Raw genomic sequence first — 18867 nt, 5'->3', positions numbered from 1 at the left:
ATGTGAGAAGTTTGCTGTGCTGTTTTCACTGTTCTCTATAAAAAATTTCAATATTCTAAGTAATAGTAGATATTTACCTCCTTGAATATTGGGGAAACTGACTTAAAAACAAAGTTTTGCCCCTTATTTTAATGCACCTAATTAATATCAAATCAAAATTGTAACAGGCATTTTTCAATAGATTTTCATTTCTTTAGGAGAAACAGGACTAGTGTAAAATACTCCAACCTGAAAGATGAAGCACGTTAGATTCCCTTCCTTCTTTCACCATCATCTGTATCAACACATCCAGAGAAAGATTAAAGGAACTCAATTATACCGAGATGTTCCTGACTTTCTATTGACGTATACATTGAAAGTAAGAAGCCTGTTGAGTGAGTCACGGAGTTGGCTGCTTGCTTGTGGATAAGTTGGGAAAGATCTGCTGGTTGAACTTCAAGCAGCTGGGGAAAGAAAATGAGGCTCAAGTATATCAAAGCCCAAGGTCTAGATTTGCAGGTGTGTGAAAAATGACACCTTTGCAAAAACAGATATTATGCATGATGCTCTGTGTTGTAAGAACAGGAATTAACTGAATATAAAACCAACTCAATGGATCCCTTAGCTTAACAAGGAGATAATTTACCCTGGAATTGAATATACATGCAGAGCATAGCTTATTCTTACTTAAGTCTAAAAAGTGTGTTCATCAGTGGTGCTGAAACAGTTTGACTCTGATCAAGGAAGTCAATTTCAATGAAACAAGACAAGCAAATCTTCAACTTACCGTTCCTGTTGTGCCCAAAGACAGGTGATTCATCTGTTGTGTCAGGGGACCCATCATGTTTGCTGGCTGCATTGACATAGGATGGTCCATTGTTGGTGTAATCACAGCACCCTACAAACACATACAATGTACATCTGACAACAAGTTCCACAGGAAGGAAGCTTAAAAAAATACAATAAATGGTGCTAATGAGTTAAACAAATGTGTTTTTACTGAAAAAGCTGATTCAAACTTAAATGATTTTTATGTCAGTCCACCTCAGTTTGTGCTTATCTGAATATGTGGCATTAAAAACATCCTTTCCTTTGATAGGATTTATCTGTGATATGTCTAATATCTGTCAACTACATTTCCCAAAATTTATGTAGAATGCATCAAAAGAAACCATACAATATATACCCTCTCTACTATTATTATAAATATAAACTTTTCTCATCAATAAGAACATTCATGGAGAATTTGTTATATTTTATGATATTAAATGAAATCTTGAGTTTATGTCTTTCATCCATGATTCATATAGATAATTCTTAATCATGCAAATGCAATCTATTTCTAGGAGGACAGTGAAAGTCTAGATGGGTTTCCTGATAAGATTTCATTGAAGAACATATTACTATCTAATGTTGATGATCTAGAAATCTAAGTTACTATTTCCCATGTCTTTTCCTCCTAATCTTTTGACTATTTTCTACCTCTCTGTATTTTTGATACAAGAAAGGAGAATATTGAACTCTATTAAAGCAGGTTAAATGTTTATGTCCTTTGATACATTAAAACTTCCAAAAAAAGAAGCAAACCTGTTAAGATTTTTAAATCAGATGTTAGGAAAGGTATACTTCTAGAATATATCCTTCGATTTATTTTGACTGTTGGAAATACAGGAAATAATAGACATTTTTAAAGCTTCCATCCAAACACAATGTGTCATATGCCTAGAGAAGGATGGAGTCAGGCCATGTATATTGTCATTCTTCCTCTATTACTCTCCTTTAATGAGCTAATTTGGAGAGGCGAACAATATTTTTTTTAAAAAAAAGAAACAAAATTCAAAAGCTCTGGCTAGATGGAATCTTTGAGATTATATAATTCTAGTGATTTATTTTAGAGATTATACTAAAGGCAACAGCTTATGACCTACCAACCCATTGAAATACCCGATTGTAAAATGATTATGTATCTTAAGCAGTTATTCTTTCTCCAAAATATCTTCCATACTATGTTTTCTTTCATGTATGTGAATATTTTGTAGAAACAGAATCAGGACAGATACATGTAGATGACAAGATCTCAGCACTCATATTAATGGCCCACAGGCAAATGCTTCCTAAAGTTTGTTTGCACAGGATGATCCACACCTCATGGTTTCATCCATATCCAACTTCCTGAGTGCATCTGTGAAGAGATCAAGATACCATTCAGCCTCTCCAATGAGCTCCTCCACATTAATTTTGAGAGATAATAGAAATTGGGTCAGATAATTGTAAATGCTTGATAAACAGTGACATTTGGAGTTTTGAGCTAGAAACAGTCGGGATACATCTGTGTAGTTGTATAGGTATGTAGCTTGTAAATACACATAGCAGCGCATTTGTATTCTCTGAATTTCTTGATGCGTCTGTGAATTGTCATTCACCAGGATGCATCTTAAACTAAATATATGATAAGGTAAGCTATTACATAACTATAATTCTGCCACGTCACTTTTTCTCCCTGCTGCCTGAATCTCTTATGCAAAAGCATCTTTATTTTTCCCTTTCTAAAAATGCTTACTGGCCTTCATTTCAAGAATTTTTGTGTGTGCCAGACCAGAAGTAAACCCCTCAGGCTCCTCTTAAGGAACTAAGGTTTTTCTTAAATCACCTGGGGAGAGGATAAATTATAAAACAGCCTCCAAGTTAAGATGGAAGCCTTAAAGCATTTTTTTTGAACCCAAACTGGCACGTTCACAACATTCAAACCTCAGAATGTGCAAGATTCCAATTCTTTACTTATTCTATCCTAGAATAATTGTTCCTGACCTTCCAACACGAAGTTAAACTATCGCAGTCTTGGAATCCCCGCAGTCAGCCTGTTCTAGTCACAGATAGGATCATTCAAATACGCTGGTGTTTGGTAAGGGTGCTTTCTTCTCAATGACCTGGAGTTTGCCCACTAACCAGGGTGTGTGAGGTAGATTTTGATCGTTGGGAGGCAATATGCAAATGAGGCAGGTGAACATGTGACAGATCATTCACAATTCATACCTGAGAACAGAAGGACTGAACACTTGCACTTGGAATTAATTTAAGAAAGACTGTATTTTCATGGAAAGCAGCGTTGGGCGACTCATTTGATTTTGGAAGTCGCAGAATGAGTGCTTCTTCTGAGTATTAACCAAAAATCTGACCATGAAAGAGAAGGCTGGGAAGCTGTCTGACATAATTTGGAAATGCAAATAGCAGCACTAGGAACAGTGTGGGAAACCACGTAAAAAATTCCTTTCCTAAGCAGACCATTTACTGCAAAGAGAAAATAAAATAAGGATTCTTAGAGGAGGACATATAAGACTATACATCCTTGTTCAGACTCTGTAAAAATGTTCAATGAATAAAACATTTCCACAAATTATTTAGAATATAAAACCTTTAATCTCAAGGGAGTGGAAGAAATTTAATGAGGAAGCTGGAAGTCATTGACAGGAACCCTTTGGAGAAATGAATTTTCCCGGTGATATTTTATTACAAGGGACAAAGAACTTTCCAAGTCTTGTGTGTTGGTTACCTACAGGCAAGAGTGGTATTAACCACTCACTTTGCTTATCCTAGATTACAGAATCTCCTTTGTAGTGTGTTGGACAAAAAAAAAGGAAGAAAAAGAAAGGAAAAACCTTATGGTTGTAAAGGCAACTATAATTGTGCCTCATTAAATACATTGTCAAATCCATTCCTACTCAATGCATTTAAGTCATGGATTGAAGAGTGTATTGTGACAGATGTTGCCAACACATTAAGGGTAATTTCGTTGATGTGAAATGTATAGAATGTGCTGCCTGACAGAGTCCACTTTGCAAACAGTACAGCAGAAGGAAACAGATTTTTCATTTTAGCATCCTCGGATGTCTGGGTTTGCTCAATGTTTAAGCTGTAAAGAAAAGTATTGTAGCATGCTGTAATTCCACTGAAAAACACAATGACCAAACAGCTGACAAAAACGTCTGGCCCATGCTAGCCCCTACGTCTGCAAAACAAAGCTGCTCCCACCGAACACAGAGAATCTGGCGGCTCTTGTTCTGAAATAAATAAATCCAACAGCTATTTGGGTGAAGTTTCCAAAGACCATCATGTGTGGAGTAAATATAGTTGACATAAGGCCAGGAAAGCATCTGGGTCATTAACCTTCTGCCAATATTTGAAAGAAATTGTAAGTTCTTAAGAGTTCATCAATATTTTGATTTCCCAATGGAACTAGAGGACCATTGGCAAATTGGATAAAATATGTGCAGCTTCTCTCTCATTAAGAGCATGTCTAACTGCCTTAAAACCCACATTAATGCCAGAGCATGAGCTCCAATGAGAAGAACTTGATGTATTCATGAGTGTGTATGTGTACATGCCTATTGGGGATAGAAAAAAAAATGGGGCAAGAAATGTCCCATTAGAAACATTCACTAATCCTCAGCCACCTTGAGAATTTCCAAACCAACATGGAGAGACAATCCGACTTTCAAAAATTATGTTTGAAATCCAGAAAGCTGTGGCAAACATGGTAGCCCTCAGCTTTGGAATCATGTTATAATGATCTGAGGTAAATGTTGGATGGATGGGAGAATGATGAACTATCAGGTAAGCTGAAAGCCACATTTCCCTAGAACTTCATTTTAGCTCATAATTCCTTCCTCGCTTCTTTAACTACACCTTTCAATACTGTACCTTCCAAGCAGGCAAATATTGTGTTTAAAAATATTAATAACATTTATATATAGGAATTGAATTCAGTGGATACTCAAAACAGTCTTTATAAATGAATTTTATATATATCAGTACCACTAATTGCTCAGTTAATTTAAAATGATTAATATTTATCAACATTTTTATTTAGATTACTCATTGTATAAGGGTTGACTTCATATTTGGTTTGTTCTCTATTTAATGTCTATAATGCTATCCACAGAATAAGGCATGCAATATGTGGTATATGAATCTTTGCTGGAAGAATGATGAAAGAAATCAATTCTAAGTCAAAAGCTATCTAGAAATGCTATTTTGAGGTTACTATTCAAAATGAAACACTCTGGGGCAGGTGTGTGGCACAGTGGATATGCTGTTGCTTGGGACAATTGCAACCCCTATCAGAGTTCCTGGTTGCAGGTCATGGCTCTGATCCTGATTCCATGTTCCTATTAATGTGCACCTTGGACACAGGCTCAAGTACTCGGGCTCCTTTCACCCATTTGGGAGACCATCTTTGAGTTCTGAATTTCTGCTTTGGCCTGGTGCCATCCCGAGTGATGTGGGCATTTGGGGATTGTACTAGGAGTAGATGGAAAATCTCTCTCTCTCTCTCTCTCCCTCTTTCAAAAATAAAAATAAAAATAAGGAAAACTTTTTTTAAAAGGGAACATTCCAAAACGTTTGAGAAAACTTATTCTCAAAAGTTATGGTTCAGTTTTAAAACAATGATTCAACTCAGATATACGTGCATTTATAATATCTTCACCTAGTAAACCTTTAAGGACAAGATCTGAAATTCACTTTATGTAACACGTGCAACTAATGACATATATGTAAATGATGAAATAAAATGTATTGGTATATGTGCATAAAGCAATGGTTCTCAGCCCAGAGCCATTTTGCTACATCCAGAGAGATTTTTGGTTTTTGTAATTGAGGAACTGAATTTCTATTTCCTAAATTTGAACAGGATTAGATGTAATCAGCATGTTGTCTGGACTGTGCAACTACATATCGGTACTTATGTACCTAGTGTTATGATATTGCAATATATTAAATATAGAATGGTTACATACATGGTTTGCCTAACAGAAGAATATCTATTAGTTATAAAAATAGAATTTTTATTTTCTATTCTTAAACATTCTTAATTTCAAGTTGCTTTGATTCAGTTACCATTCACTGGAGGTTTTTTTCTTTAATTATTATTTATTTAATGTTAACACTAAAAGACAATACAGCCAAGTCTTAGAATCTTAAGTCTATATTATGCCTATTCAAGTGCGAATACAATTTCAATTATTGGATAAGTACCTCTTAATAAAATAGTGTCATTTGAATGAGATTAGAAAGTAAACATGTCACTTTGAAGTATTTCTTACTAAAGGAGGTATATAGATAATAAGTATGCTCAACAATGCATTTTAAAATCATTTAGTCTTTTGTGCCTAAAACTAAAGAAATGTGTTTCATAGTAGCTTCAGGTGTTTCTACAAGCTTTTTTAGGATTCTAATGGAGCCAAGTGACTTTTAAACATATCACATTATTGATAGGTGAAATGGGAGACTGGTTTTATTGATTGAATGTGCGATAGAACACTTAGGATTTCGATCATGAATTTTGTCCACATTATTATAAGAATTGATACTATGGAAATTATAAAAAGAATTTCATTATACAGGTGGGTTTCTATGTTCTTTCCCTCCCATATTTCTGTTTTAGGAGATCACAGTTGCTGAATCAATGGAAATCTTAACTGTTCATACATAGTAAGATCAAGGGTCTCTTAATCAAGTTTCCTATGGTTTCAGCAACAAAGGGTGAACTTATGCTTGTCAAGCTCTGATTCCAATCCTATAACCAAGGATTAGATGTCAGCTGGAAATACCTACCACCTATAACCAAGTGTGTCAAAATTCATGTGGCGTGGTATAAATGATGTGAAAGAAATTAGACCATTTGTATGGAAAACTCATGGTGTAACCTACGTCCTCTCTTTTCCCTCTTCAGGGTTCTTGTGGCATATGCCATCCCATATTGATGTATTGTATAGTTTCAAAACAGTACACAAATGGGTTAATCGGAATTTGTTTCACCAACTCCCACACAATGAAAACCCCTGGTCTCTAACCACCAAATCTATTGCATAATAGAAAATGATATTAGTGATATGAAGAATAGCTTCAGACCTAACTGAACAATAGCCAAAAAACTATACATGCATTACTTTGAAAAACAAGTAGAATAGATTGTCGTTGTTTTTGTGCTAAGTGTGGAAATGAGGAATGTTGTGTTAAACAATCTGAAGTGCAATCTAGTTCTCATTTTTTTTGCAGGTATCAACTCTATTACTTAAATAGCCTTCATAAATGCTTTATATTATCATCTGGACCCATGTTGCTTTGTTTTTCCTAGTAAACTCCCAAATTCACTTATCCATGATCATGAACAGTATTATGTTAACTTAAATCATTTGTAAACAGTGATGCATGGTTTCTAAAGTCCATTTCATAGTTGGCCAAATCCATTAATTGATGACTTTAAAATTTATCCTCCTAATTACCCTTGTTTTGCACAATGCTTTTCATATTGTAGTCACTGGACTGTGTTTGTTGAATGGAATTGGCACCTGAATAAGTTTTTTAAAATTTTTTCTTCTTTAAGGAATATAACTTCCTGTATTTAATATACAGAGGTTTGATGATTCTTTACACCCTATCTCCATCCCAGCCATACTTCCACCTTCTTCTTCCTTCTTCCTTTCCCATTCTTATTTTTTGAGATCAATTTTCAGTTACTTGTTATACTCATAATATTAACCCTACACTAAGTAGATAGTTCAGTGATTAGTACAAAGGAAAAAAGAACAACAGAACAAATAAGAAACAAGAAACAAATAAGAAAAACATTCTTCTTCTACAGTCAAGGCAAGGACTTTTCAAAATCATAGCATCTCAAAATGTCAGTTTTGCTACTATAGATTACATTTTAAATACTCTATTAGTTTGAGTACTCTATTATTCCCTGACCACAAGTCAGGGAGAACATATGATGTATGTATTTTGGGGACTGGCTTATTTCTCTAAGCATAATTGTTTCCAGCTGCATCCATTTTGTTGCAAACAACAGGATTTAATTTTTAAACTGCTGTGTAGTATTCCATAGTGTATATACACCATAATTTCTTTATCCAGTCTTCATTTGATGGACATCTGTGTTGAATCCATATGTTAGCTATTGTAGATTGAGCTGAAATGAGCATGTGGTACAGATCACTCTTTCATATGCTGATTTCATTTCCTTTGGATAAATTCCCAGGGGTGGAATCTCTGGGTCATATGGTAGGTCTATATTCAGCTTTCTGAGATATCTCCATACTGTATTCCAGAGTACTAGTTTATATTCCCACCAACAGTGGATTAGTGTACCCTTCTCCCCACATCCTCGCCAGCATTTGTTGTTTGTTGATTTCTGTATGAGAGCCATTCTAATGGGGTTGAGGTGAAACCTCATTGTGGTTTTGATTTGCATTTCCCTGATGGCTAGCAGTCCTGAGCATCTTTTCATGTGTCTGTTGGCCATTTGAATTTCCTCTCTTGAAAAACATGTGTTCAGGTCCTTTGCCCATTTTTTAACTAAGTTGTCTGTTTTGTGGTTGTTGAGTTCTTTGCACTCTTTATACATTCTGGAAGTTAGTCCTTTGTCAGTTGCACAATTTGCAAATATTTTCTCGCATTCTTTCAGTTGCCTCTTGTCTTTGTTGACTGTTTTTTTGTAGTGCAGAAGCTTCCAAGTTTGAAGTAATCCCACTTATTAATTTGGGCTTTGATTGCCAGTGCTTCCGGGTTCTTTTCCAATAAATCTTCGCCTATGCCAATGTCTTCTAGGGTTTACTTTATGTTCTCTAGTAATTTGATGGTATCATATAATAGATTTAGGTTTTCTCTGCACCATTTGTTGAAAAGTCTGCTTTAACTCCAGGGGTTGCATGTCTGTTTTTGTGCCAGTTCCAGGCTGTTTTGATTATAACTGCCCTGTAGTAGGTCTTAAGGTCTGGTATCATGATGCCTCCAGCTTTGTTTTTATTGTTTAAGATTGCTTTATCTTATTGGAGTCTCTAGTGTCTCCATATGAATTTTAGCATCATTTTTTTCTTTTTTTTAATTACACTAGTTAATTTTATTTAATGCATTGACTTTTCCCTCTATTTAAAGTTTTTTTTCTTTTTTTAACTTTTATTTAATGAATATAAATTTCCAAAGAATAGCTTATGGATTACAATGGCTTTTCCTCCCCATAACTTCCCTCCCACCCGCAACCCTCCTCTCTCCCGCTCCCTCTCCCCTTCCACTCACTCTCAAGATTTGAGAAGAATGTTGTTAGTATTCTGATTGGGATCACATTAAATCTATAAATTACTTTTGGTAGTATGGATATTTTGAAGATGTTGATTCTTCCAATCCATGAACATGTAAGATTTTTCCATTTTTTATGTCTTCTTCTATTTCCTTTTTTAATGTTTTGTAATTTTCATTGTAGAGATCTTTAATGTCCTTGGTTAAATTTCTTCCAAGGTATTTAAATGATTTTGTAGCTATTGTGAATGTAATTGACCTTAGAACTTCTTTCTCAGCTATGGCATTGTCTATGTATACGAAGGCTATTGATTTTTGTGTATTGATTTTATATCCTGATACTTTACCAAACTCCTTTATGAGTTCCAATAGTCTTTTCAGGGAATTTTTTGGGTTCCCTATATATTGAATCATGTCATCAAAAATAGGGATAGTTTGACTTCTTCCTTCTCTATTTGTATCCTTTTGATTTCTTTTTCTTGCCCTATGGCTCTGGCTAAAACTTCTAGAACTACATTGAATAGCAATGGTGAGAGGGGGCATCATTGTTTGGTTGTGGATCTTAATGGGAATGTCTCTAATTTTTCCTCATTCAGTAGGATACCTGGCTGTGGGTTTGTTACAAATTGCTTTAATTATGTGGACAAAGTTCCTTCTATACCCAATTTGCTTAAGGTTTTAATTTTACAAGGGTTTTGAATTTTGTCAAATGCTTTCTTTTCATCTACTGAGATAATCATATAGTTTTTGGTTTGTTAATGTAGTTTGTCACATTTATTGATTTTTAGATGTTTCAACATCCCTGCATACCAGAGATAAATTCCACTTGGTCTGGGTGAATGATTTTTCTCATGTGTTGTTGGATTTGATTGGTTAGTATTTTGTTGAGGATTTTTTCATCTATGTTCATCAGGGATATTGATCTATAGTTCTCTTTCTCTATTTTTTTTTTTTTTTTGACAGGCAGAGTGGATAGTGAGAGAGAGAGAGACAGAGAGAAAGGTCTTCCTTTTGCCGTTGGTTCACCCTCCAGTGGCCGCCACGGCTGGTGCGCTGTGGCCGGCGCACCGTGCTGATCTGAAGGCAGGAACCAGGTGCTTCTCCTGGTCTCCCATTGGGTGCAGGGCCCAAGCACTTGGGCCATCCTCCACTGCCTTCCCAGGCCACAGCAGAGCACAGCAGAGAGCTGGCCTGGAAGAGGGGCAACCAGGACAGAATCCGGCGCCCTGACTGGGACTAGAACCCTGTGTGCTGGCACCGCTAGGTGGAGGATTAGCCTATTGAGCCGCGGCGCCGGCATTCTCTTTCTCTATTGTATCTTTTTCTGGCTTAGGAATTAAGGTGATGCAGGTATCATAGAAGGAGTTTGGAAGGATACCCTCCCTTCCAATTATTTTGAATAGCTTGAGAATAATTGGAATTAGTTATTTAAATGGATGATAGATTTCAGCAGTGAAGCCATCAGAATCTGGGCTTTGCTTTGTTGGAAGGGTCTTTATTACTGATTTAATCTCCATCTTGGTTATTGGTCTGTTTAAAATTTTTATGCCTTCATGGCTCAATTTTGGTAGGTTGTACATGTCCAGGAATCTATCTGTTTCTTCTAGGTTTACTGATTTGTTGGCATACTGTTCTTTGTAGTAATTCCTGAGGATTCTTTTTGATTTCTGTGATATCTGTTGTTACATTTCCTTTTTCATCTCTGATTTTGTTGATTTGGATCTTCCTCCACTTTTTTTAGTTAGTTGGGCCAATGGTGTGTAATTTTTTTTTTTTTTTCAAAAAATCAGCTGTTCATTTAATTATCTTTTCTATAGTTCTTTTTTTGTTTCAATTTTGTTTATTTCTTCCTTAATTTTAATCATTTCTTTCTGCTTACTAATTTGGAGTTTTGATTGTTGTTGTTTTTCTACGTCCTTGAGATGCATTCACAGCTCATTTACTTGGTGACTTTCCAGTTTCTTGACGTAGGCAGTAACTGATGTAAAATTCCCTCTTAACACTGTTTTGCTTTATCCCATAAGTTTTGATATGAGGTATTGTTATCTTCATTTGTTTCTAGAATTTTTTTATTTCTCTTTTGATTTCTTTTACAACCCACTGTTCATTTAGGAGCGTGCTGTTCGGTCTCCATGTGTTTGCATATGTTCTAGAAATTCTTAGGTTGTTGGTTTCAAGCTTCAGTCCATTGTTCACAGAGAAGGTGCATGGCATGATTTTGATTTTTTGAATTTGCTGAGACTTGTTTTTTGGCTTAGTATATGGTATATCCTAGATAAAGTTCCATGTACTGCTTAGTAGGATGTGCATTCTTCCACTGTGGGGTGAAAGTTCTGTACATATCCATTAGGTCCATTTGGTCCATAGTGTCGATTAGCTCTGTTGTTTCTTTGTTGATTTTCTATCTGGTTGATCTATTCATTGATGAAAGTGGGGTGTTGGAGTTTACCTGTTTCTATTGTACCAGAGTCTATGTATCCCTTAAGATCTGTTAGCAATTCTTTTAGATAGCTAGTTGCCCTGGAATTGGTGCATATACATTTATTACCATCATGTCTTCCTGTAGTATTTATCCTTTAATCATACACAGTGTTCTTTTTGTCTTTTAACAGTTCTTGTATTAAAGTCCATTTTATCTGATATTAGGATGGCTACTCCTGTACTTTTTTTCCCTATTAGCATGAAAAATCCTTTTCCATCCTTTCACTTTCAGTCTGCATGTAGCTTTATTGATGAGGTGTGTTTCTTGTAGGCAGCAAATGGATGGGTCTTGTTCTTCACTCTATTTGGCAAGTCTGTATCTTTTAACTGGAGAGTTGAGGCGATTTGCATACAAGGTGACTATTGATAAGGAACAACTTGGCCCTGCCATTCTGCCATGAATATTCCTATCATTTACTTTGGATTTCTTCTGTACTTGTACTGGGAGATTTCCTGTCTTTGCATTCTTGCATGGGTGATGGCTTTCTTTTTGTGTTTCTGTGTGTAGCACATCCAGTTGGTGCGGGCAACCACAGCAGTTCAGGAGCAACCAATGAAGATAGTCTCCACCATGCCAGCTGCACCCACTTGGCAACAGGAGGGGAGGTGGAACCATCCTTGTGGAAGGGAAGTGCTGGAAGGGAAGTGCTACCTGCAGGACTCTCCTGTGCACCCAGCACAGTTGTGAAGTGAGCAGAGCTGTGGCTGGTGGAATTTGCACACCTTTGATCCAAAGATTGTATCAGAGAGAAAAACCTGTATTCCCCACTGAACTCAGATCAGTCTCCTTGCGGACAGGATGGCTAGTGGGGAGGAGTGCCCCACTGGCACTCCTGACATGGAGCTGAGATAACTCTGTGACTGTGTGAGAGGAGGCAAGGTATAACTGGTTCTGGGTATTCAAAGAGTGCTGCTGCATACCCTCAGAGCTCTTTGGTCGCCTAGAGCAGCCCATAGCAGAGGGAACCATGCTCAAAGAAGGATTGCACTGATCCTATGTGCAGTTCGTACTGTGGTGTGGATGAGTGTTGAACACACTGGGGGCTAACACCTGGGTGTTCCTCAGCTTGGAGGAGAAGGGGTTGGTCGCACCAACAGAGGTGACCATTTCCCTCCATCCAGTTAACCAGACGAGAGCTACCATGCCCAACGTGGGTGTTACCCTAGATACCCACCCCGTACTGGATGTAGGTTTAGGGTACCCTGTTAGCTTAGTTCCCATAGTATAAAGATGGCACGCTTTCCAATTTCCCCTCTAGTTTTATTTCCCCAGCACATCCACTCGAAGCCTCTTCACCCACCACACAGTACTACTCATCGTTCTTTGACTGACCTTACTCTCTCATCTTTGGTGTGTTTACCAGGAGCATTAGGCAACTACAACAAGTTCAACTGTGGCATGTAGAACTCTTGTCCAGTGCTAATATAGGCAACGTCTCCCATGTGATCCAGGCTGTTGATGACTTGTGTTCCTCTTTTTTTCACATTTTGCACACACCTTGCTCATAACCTAAGTTCATAGGCATCATTCAGGACTCTTTATATGCTTACCTTTTAATTTCCCGAAGTCATGAAACAGGATAATGGTGCTTCCTAGTGAATGGCCCTGGATCAGCACACAGAGCTCATCAGGGCTCTTGTGACTTTTAGGGAAACAAGAATGAGAGCTCTGTGCTCATATTCACCAAGAGGATTCAATTGAAAAAAAAAGAAAAGGAAGCATTTTCTTGACTGAACAAAAATATGGACTTAAAAAGATCTATCTGGGGTTAGTGTTGTGGTGCAGGGGGTTAAGCCACCTCCCGCAATGCCAACATCCCATATGAGTGCCAGGTTCAAGAACTGGCTGCTCCTCTTCCTCTCCAGCTCTCTGCTTATCGCCTGGGAAAGCAGTGGAAGATGGCCCAAGTCCTTGAGCCCCAGCCACCCAGGTGGGAGACCCCAATGAAGTTCCAGGCTCCAGGCTTTGGCCTGGCCCAGCCCCACTGGCCCAGCCCCACTGTTGCTGCCATCTCTCTCTGTAACTCTGCCTTTTGATCTTCTTTTCATCATTTAGGTAGCTTGAGAGCCCCACACTACCAAAGACACTTTAATGTAGGAATTTACTGCATGATCTACACACTGTAGAAGAATCACATATACAAGACTAAATGCAGAAAAATTTCCATTGCATCTCACAACCAACATGCATTGTCACAAATCCAGTCTACACTATTTTTATCAGTGCTTTAGCAGGCCATGAACGGTTTTAATAGCTAAGAATCTGTTCAGGATTCTTGTGAAATCTTGCCATAGAATAACAGCAGAAATGCTTCCCTCACTTGGTCAGCAGTCTCTTTGAACACCTCCACATGGATTTGCAATGTAGAGACTTCCAAATGCATGCCAAATGCATGTTGGCCTATTGCAGGCCAACCTGCTTCCAAATGATAAGACAAATGAGGTTCTCATCAGATGTCGAATATTTATGGTCCCCATCTTTTGTCTGGTAAAATGTTTGTTTTGTTTTAACTAGCACTCGAGGCCACGAGCTGTCAGAAAACTTCTCATTAGAACCTTCTCTTTGCTGAGAAATTGGCCAACAGACATGGCTGCAAATGAGTCTCAAGGTCTTGCAGGCTCCCATTGGTGAATGGACCTGGGAAATCATTTCTCAAACCACAGGGGTTATCAGGAGAGAAAGCTGCCCATTATCATCTTAAGGCCACTGTTTATAGTGAGAATTGCCTCAGTGTGTCACAAGGCACCACAAGGCTATTAGCAGAAAAAGCAGCCATGCCTTGTCCTGCAGTTTGCTACAATTTGCACTTTATTTTGTGGTCCCTCAGAGAACATTTCTGGGGTATTTCTTTTGTCCTTTCAGGCACTTTCCGAAATTTGCCTGGTTATAGCTGGCGAGTCAACCAGATGTAAGGATGCAAGTGTGAAAGGCAGCCCTATGGCAGAGCTAATTTACTTCCTTGACTTTCCTGACATTAGTATTCTTGTTGACAGTGTGTGTCGATCTCAGAATACACCTTACTGATGTGTCTGGGAGTCTAGTTCTGAGTTACAGCATGTCCAGACAGAATGAGTATCTCCTAAGTTTACTTCTACGTCATCAGCCAACCAAGACAGTATTAGCTGGGAGCTTAGTGAAGATCCTCAGGCTCACTCCACTCCAAGGAAAGCAGCAGTTCAATGGGGTCCCGGGGAGGGGGGTGGCATTCAAGGTAGAGTTGAAGCAGCTTTGCTCTGCTCTCTGCGTCTGCTAGGGCTCTGTGTCAGAGAATGTTGTAGTGTGTTATTTCTGAAGATATTCTTGGTTTGATTCTTAATCATTTTGCTAATTCCTTTTTTACTTCTTACTTGAGGGCCAGAGAGCTTGAAATAATCTCAGTGACATTAATATGCCTCCTTGTTATAATCACCAACTTCCAGAAGTATTTAGCTCAGATATTTGTTTCCAAGGGCTTCTTCCTTTTTTCCATAAAAGTCTCCTTTACTAAATAAATAAATTCCTTGCCTATTACATCTTTTGATGGCAACCCTCGGACTGAAAGCTTCATTCTCTTTATCATCTGTGAGCTAGCATAGCTGAGTGGCAGGAGCTACAATGCTCAATGCCCTGTGATTCAGTAAAGACAACATCTAAATATTACGGTAAACTTGATGTATATGCTGCAAATATAAATATTAGGGGTGAAGCATCTGCTACTTGGTAAGATTTGATGTTCTTAATCAAAAGTTATGCAATTAGTTTTAAATTAAAATTTTGTAAAAAGAAATCATTCTTGCCTTGGTCTTTGTCCTGCACTCACTCAGATTTCCCATTGCTCACTGAATCTAGAATCCAAGGCATCACAAAACAACCATGTCTCATTCCAAATATTTTCTCTCCCTCTCGTCCTCAGAGCATACTCTTTCTCCTGCACTTTATTCTTGAGATGGTATGGGAATATTCATGCCACCTTCCCTACTCCTTCTCGCTCCTCATCCATAAGAATCCTGTATTCAAGTCTTGCCAATGAGGCTCAGGAATGTGCCCCAATCTGCTCTCTCTTCCTTTTAAAATTTCTCATTCAGATCTATCCACTTACATCCTGTGCTGTACCCTTGCCATCCACAGCTGTGGACATTTATTTTAAATAATTTCTCCACACATTATTAATTTCCCACAAAGTCAACACTGTCTTTTTAATATAGAATTCAAATTATTGAAATAGAATTGAATAATTAAAACAAAAAGAAGGTGAAAGAAAACAGGGCAAAAACAAGACAAAAATCTCCTTGTTTCCTAGGCCCTCTTGCTGTGAGATACGGACCTGTGCCTAATCAGAAGGATCTGCAGTGAATTAGACGGGGAAGGCAGTTGAGAATACAGAATGAGTAGGAACACAGTACTCATATTGCTGGCCAGATGGTAGCAGAAGTAGCACAATTGCTTCAACGGAGGCCATTTCTCCACCAGAGCAGGGCAGTGTGGCTTGGGGCACAGCAGTGGCAACTGAACTCCCTTTGTTCATGAAATAATGTATCTAGAACTTTTTGCACACTACTATTTATCATTCACTTTCTAAGAGATTAATCTATTATAAAGATTCCTCTTTCTACAGCAACTATGAGCTAAAAATGATTTATGTGAGACAAAAATAAATGCTAATTTCATTTGTTTTTCATTTATTTTCAAAGGTAGATGGCATGAGAAAGTAGGCTAATGTCATTCTATCAAAAATAGTTCTCTAAGATATTGTTATTCTTTCTTTCTGCTCATTGAAGAGAAACAAATGACTTCAAGTCTACTATCTGATATTCAAATTTGAAGTGTTTATCACCACACAGCCTCAACAATATACCATTTTTATATTACCTTTCAAAATGTCTGTACAAAACAATGGGGGACTGTAAGTACATTAAAGTCAACTTATTGCAGAAACACTTTTTCTGACCTCTCAGCCACCAGCCAAAATTATACTGATGTATTAAAGTGATCCAAGAGAAATTGTTAGGAACCAGTTTTTCTTTTAATTTTCTCTACCACCTTGTTCTTTTATCATTTCTGTTTTTTCTTATAGATTTTATGTGGGATAGGTAAGGAAATGCGAGTTCAGCAAAATCAGGAGGTTTGACTAGCATCAGAGGTTTTCAACATACACACTTGCTTTATTTCACACAAAGAGCTAGCCTGACGCCATCTGCCCGCCAACAACTACATCTTTCACTCCCATTATGGAATCAGAACCGCCACCACCCCTCCCATCATTAAAAGACAATCTTCAAAGACATGTTGTTTTCGATTCTCCCCACTCCGACAGATGTTTTCTATCATCTACCTCCGTATGCTAGCTCATCTGTAAGGGACTGGCTACGCTCAGCAGCCAGCTGCAGAGAGAGCTCCGTTGTCATCTGTGGCCACTTGTGTTCCCTTCTTCTGACCTCACTGAAGAGCACACCCAAGAGCAAGAAAGACAAACAGCCCTGATAACTTCCCTGAATACATTTCTAGTTCTTGTGCAGGAGTTAAGCTCCCTTTCCACAAATGCTCTGTGGGAAGTATGGAACAAAAGAGAGGCAAGCTTATTTGAAACCCTCAAATGTCACCATGTTAGCCAACTGAGGCAATCCCTAGATAAACGACCAATGAAGCAATTGCATCTGTGGGCATGATCCAGCTGAAAACATCTGGCTGACTCCATACCACTGCAATTATCTGGAGTAAGCATAAGTCAATCATGTATTTTGCTTGCATGAAGTTCCCAGAAGGAAATGTTCACACTACTCTCTCATCCAGCAGTTTGAAAAACCATGAAGAGACTGTAACCCATTTCTTAAACGGATAGAAAATCAACTTGAACTGCTCTGTGGCAAAATTATATTAAATTATTTTTAGGAACAAAAGTTAATCTTTTCAAAAATCTGTATCGGCTTGGTTTAAATTTACAAAACTAAATTTTCAGTAGAAAGAATTACATTGGAGGAAGCCACTCAAACTATAATCTGTATGCGGACTGTCCACAATGTTAAGAGTCTAAAACACTTTTTAAAAGACATTTTGATTCTATACAGTGTTTGGGATCAAGAATATCAGTTCATTAATTCATTCCCCCAATGCTGACTGCCTACAATATCTTGCTGAGAAAGAACTTTGGGTTAACTGACTTTAGTGAGTCCTAATGAAACAAGATGGAATGCAATGGAACAAGAAGATTAAAATTTCCCATGGGAGTAAACATGCCAGATGACACTGCATCAATTTCTGTCTCCATTTACTCTGAAAGTTTGGCTGATGCTATGACTCAACTCCTGGGGTCACCGGCGAGACCCATGTCCTGTGTCTCTTCATACACATGGGGACTTAAGTTCAGGAGGCCTGGAGCAGGAGCCATGGGTCCCCAGGCAGCAGCCGGAGACTGCCAAGTGCCAGGCTGAAGAATCGAATCTCAGCAGGAAATGGTTTTTAAAAACGAAGGATAAAATGTAGACATCCCGGACTGTGTTTAAAAGTGACTTGATGATTATCTTAGTTATTAGGGTCGAAATTGCCTTTAGAAGGCCTGGAGCCCTGAAGTCTCAAGAGATGGGTGGCTCACCTTGGAAGAAGAGTTAGCAAGAATTATATATGCTGCAAGTTCCGCTGTCAATCACAGCTCAGCCATTAGCTCTGATCAATGCCAGCTGTAAGCCCGTTTTACTACATCATGCCTCCTGGCAGTTTTGCCTGTACCACAAAAAGAGTCCTTCAATTAATAGCTTCTATTTGTATGACCACCGAATAGGAAATAGCACTAACCCACATCTTCTAAGAGGCTATGCATTCTGGATATAGTGGTTATTTTGTAAAATTAAAAAGTAAAAAAGTCTAATTTATAATACCATGGTTTCTTCATAGAATAAATCTAATAAATATTAATATCTAATGATCTTAGTATAAGGCTTTCTTTTTGAAAAATTATTTCTACAGTGTCCCCAAACAAAAGCAATTCAAACTTAGTTCAAAATAATGAAACTTCAGATGTTTCTGTAATTTTTAAAGTATTTATTTCTTAGTGTACATTAATTAGTGGACTTCTTGAAAGTCATTTTTCAAGTCACAAATAAAATTTACATTCTATGACTGTAGTCACATAAAAAATGATGACTTCAGTCCACCCTGGTGAGCAAAGTTAATATGAACTCAATCAGGTAAAATGATATTTTTAAAGATATTTTTGAATAATGTTAGTTGTGTGCAAGAATTTCAGAAAATGATAGACATATTTTATTTACTCATGGTTTTTGAAAACAACAAAACGCAGTGTTTAATTTGACATTCTTTCTAACATCTAAATTGTGAAGACTAGTAATCATGGTTGC

At 37.6% G+C, this 18867-nt stretch overlaps 1 protein-coding gene across 19 annotated transcripts in view; it reads right to left on the bottom strand.

The window, feature by feature from the left end:
* The window catches only part of RBMS3 (RNA binding motif single stranded interacting protein 3), a 1620164-nt gene that overhangs the window by 73227 nt on the left and 1528070 nt on the right, over window positions 1-18867 (bottom strand). For all 19 annotated transcript variants that reach the window (XM_051858893.3, XM_089331200.1, XM_070072889.2 and 16 more), the window contains one exon: window positions 767-877. In XM_051858893.3, coding sequence (XP_051714853.1) covers window positions 767-877 — 111 coding nt within the window. The remainder of the gene's footprint in view (window positions 1-766; window positions 878-18867) is intronic.

Source organism: Oryctolagus cuniculus, chromosome 4 (assembly GCF_051225735.1).
Source record: "Oryctolagus cuniculus isolate XC-2025 breed Fujian yellow rabbit chromosome 4, ASM5122573v1, whole genome shotgun sequence".
Lineage (NCBI taxonomy): Eukaryota > Metazoa > Chordata > Mammalia > Lagomorpha > Leporidae > Oryctolagus > Oryctolagus cuniculus.
This window is presented reverse-complemented; position numbering and strand designations above follow the sequence as displayed.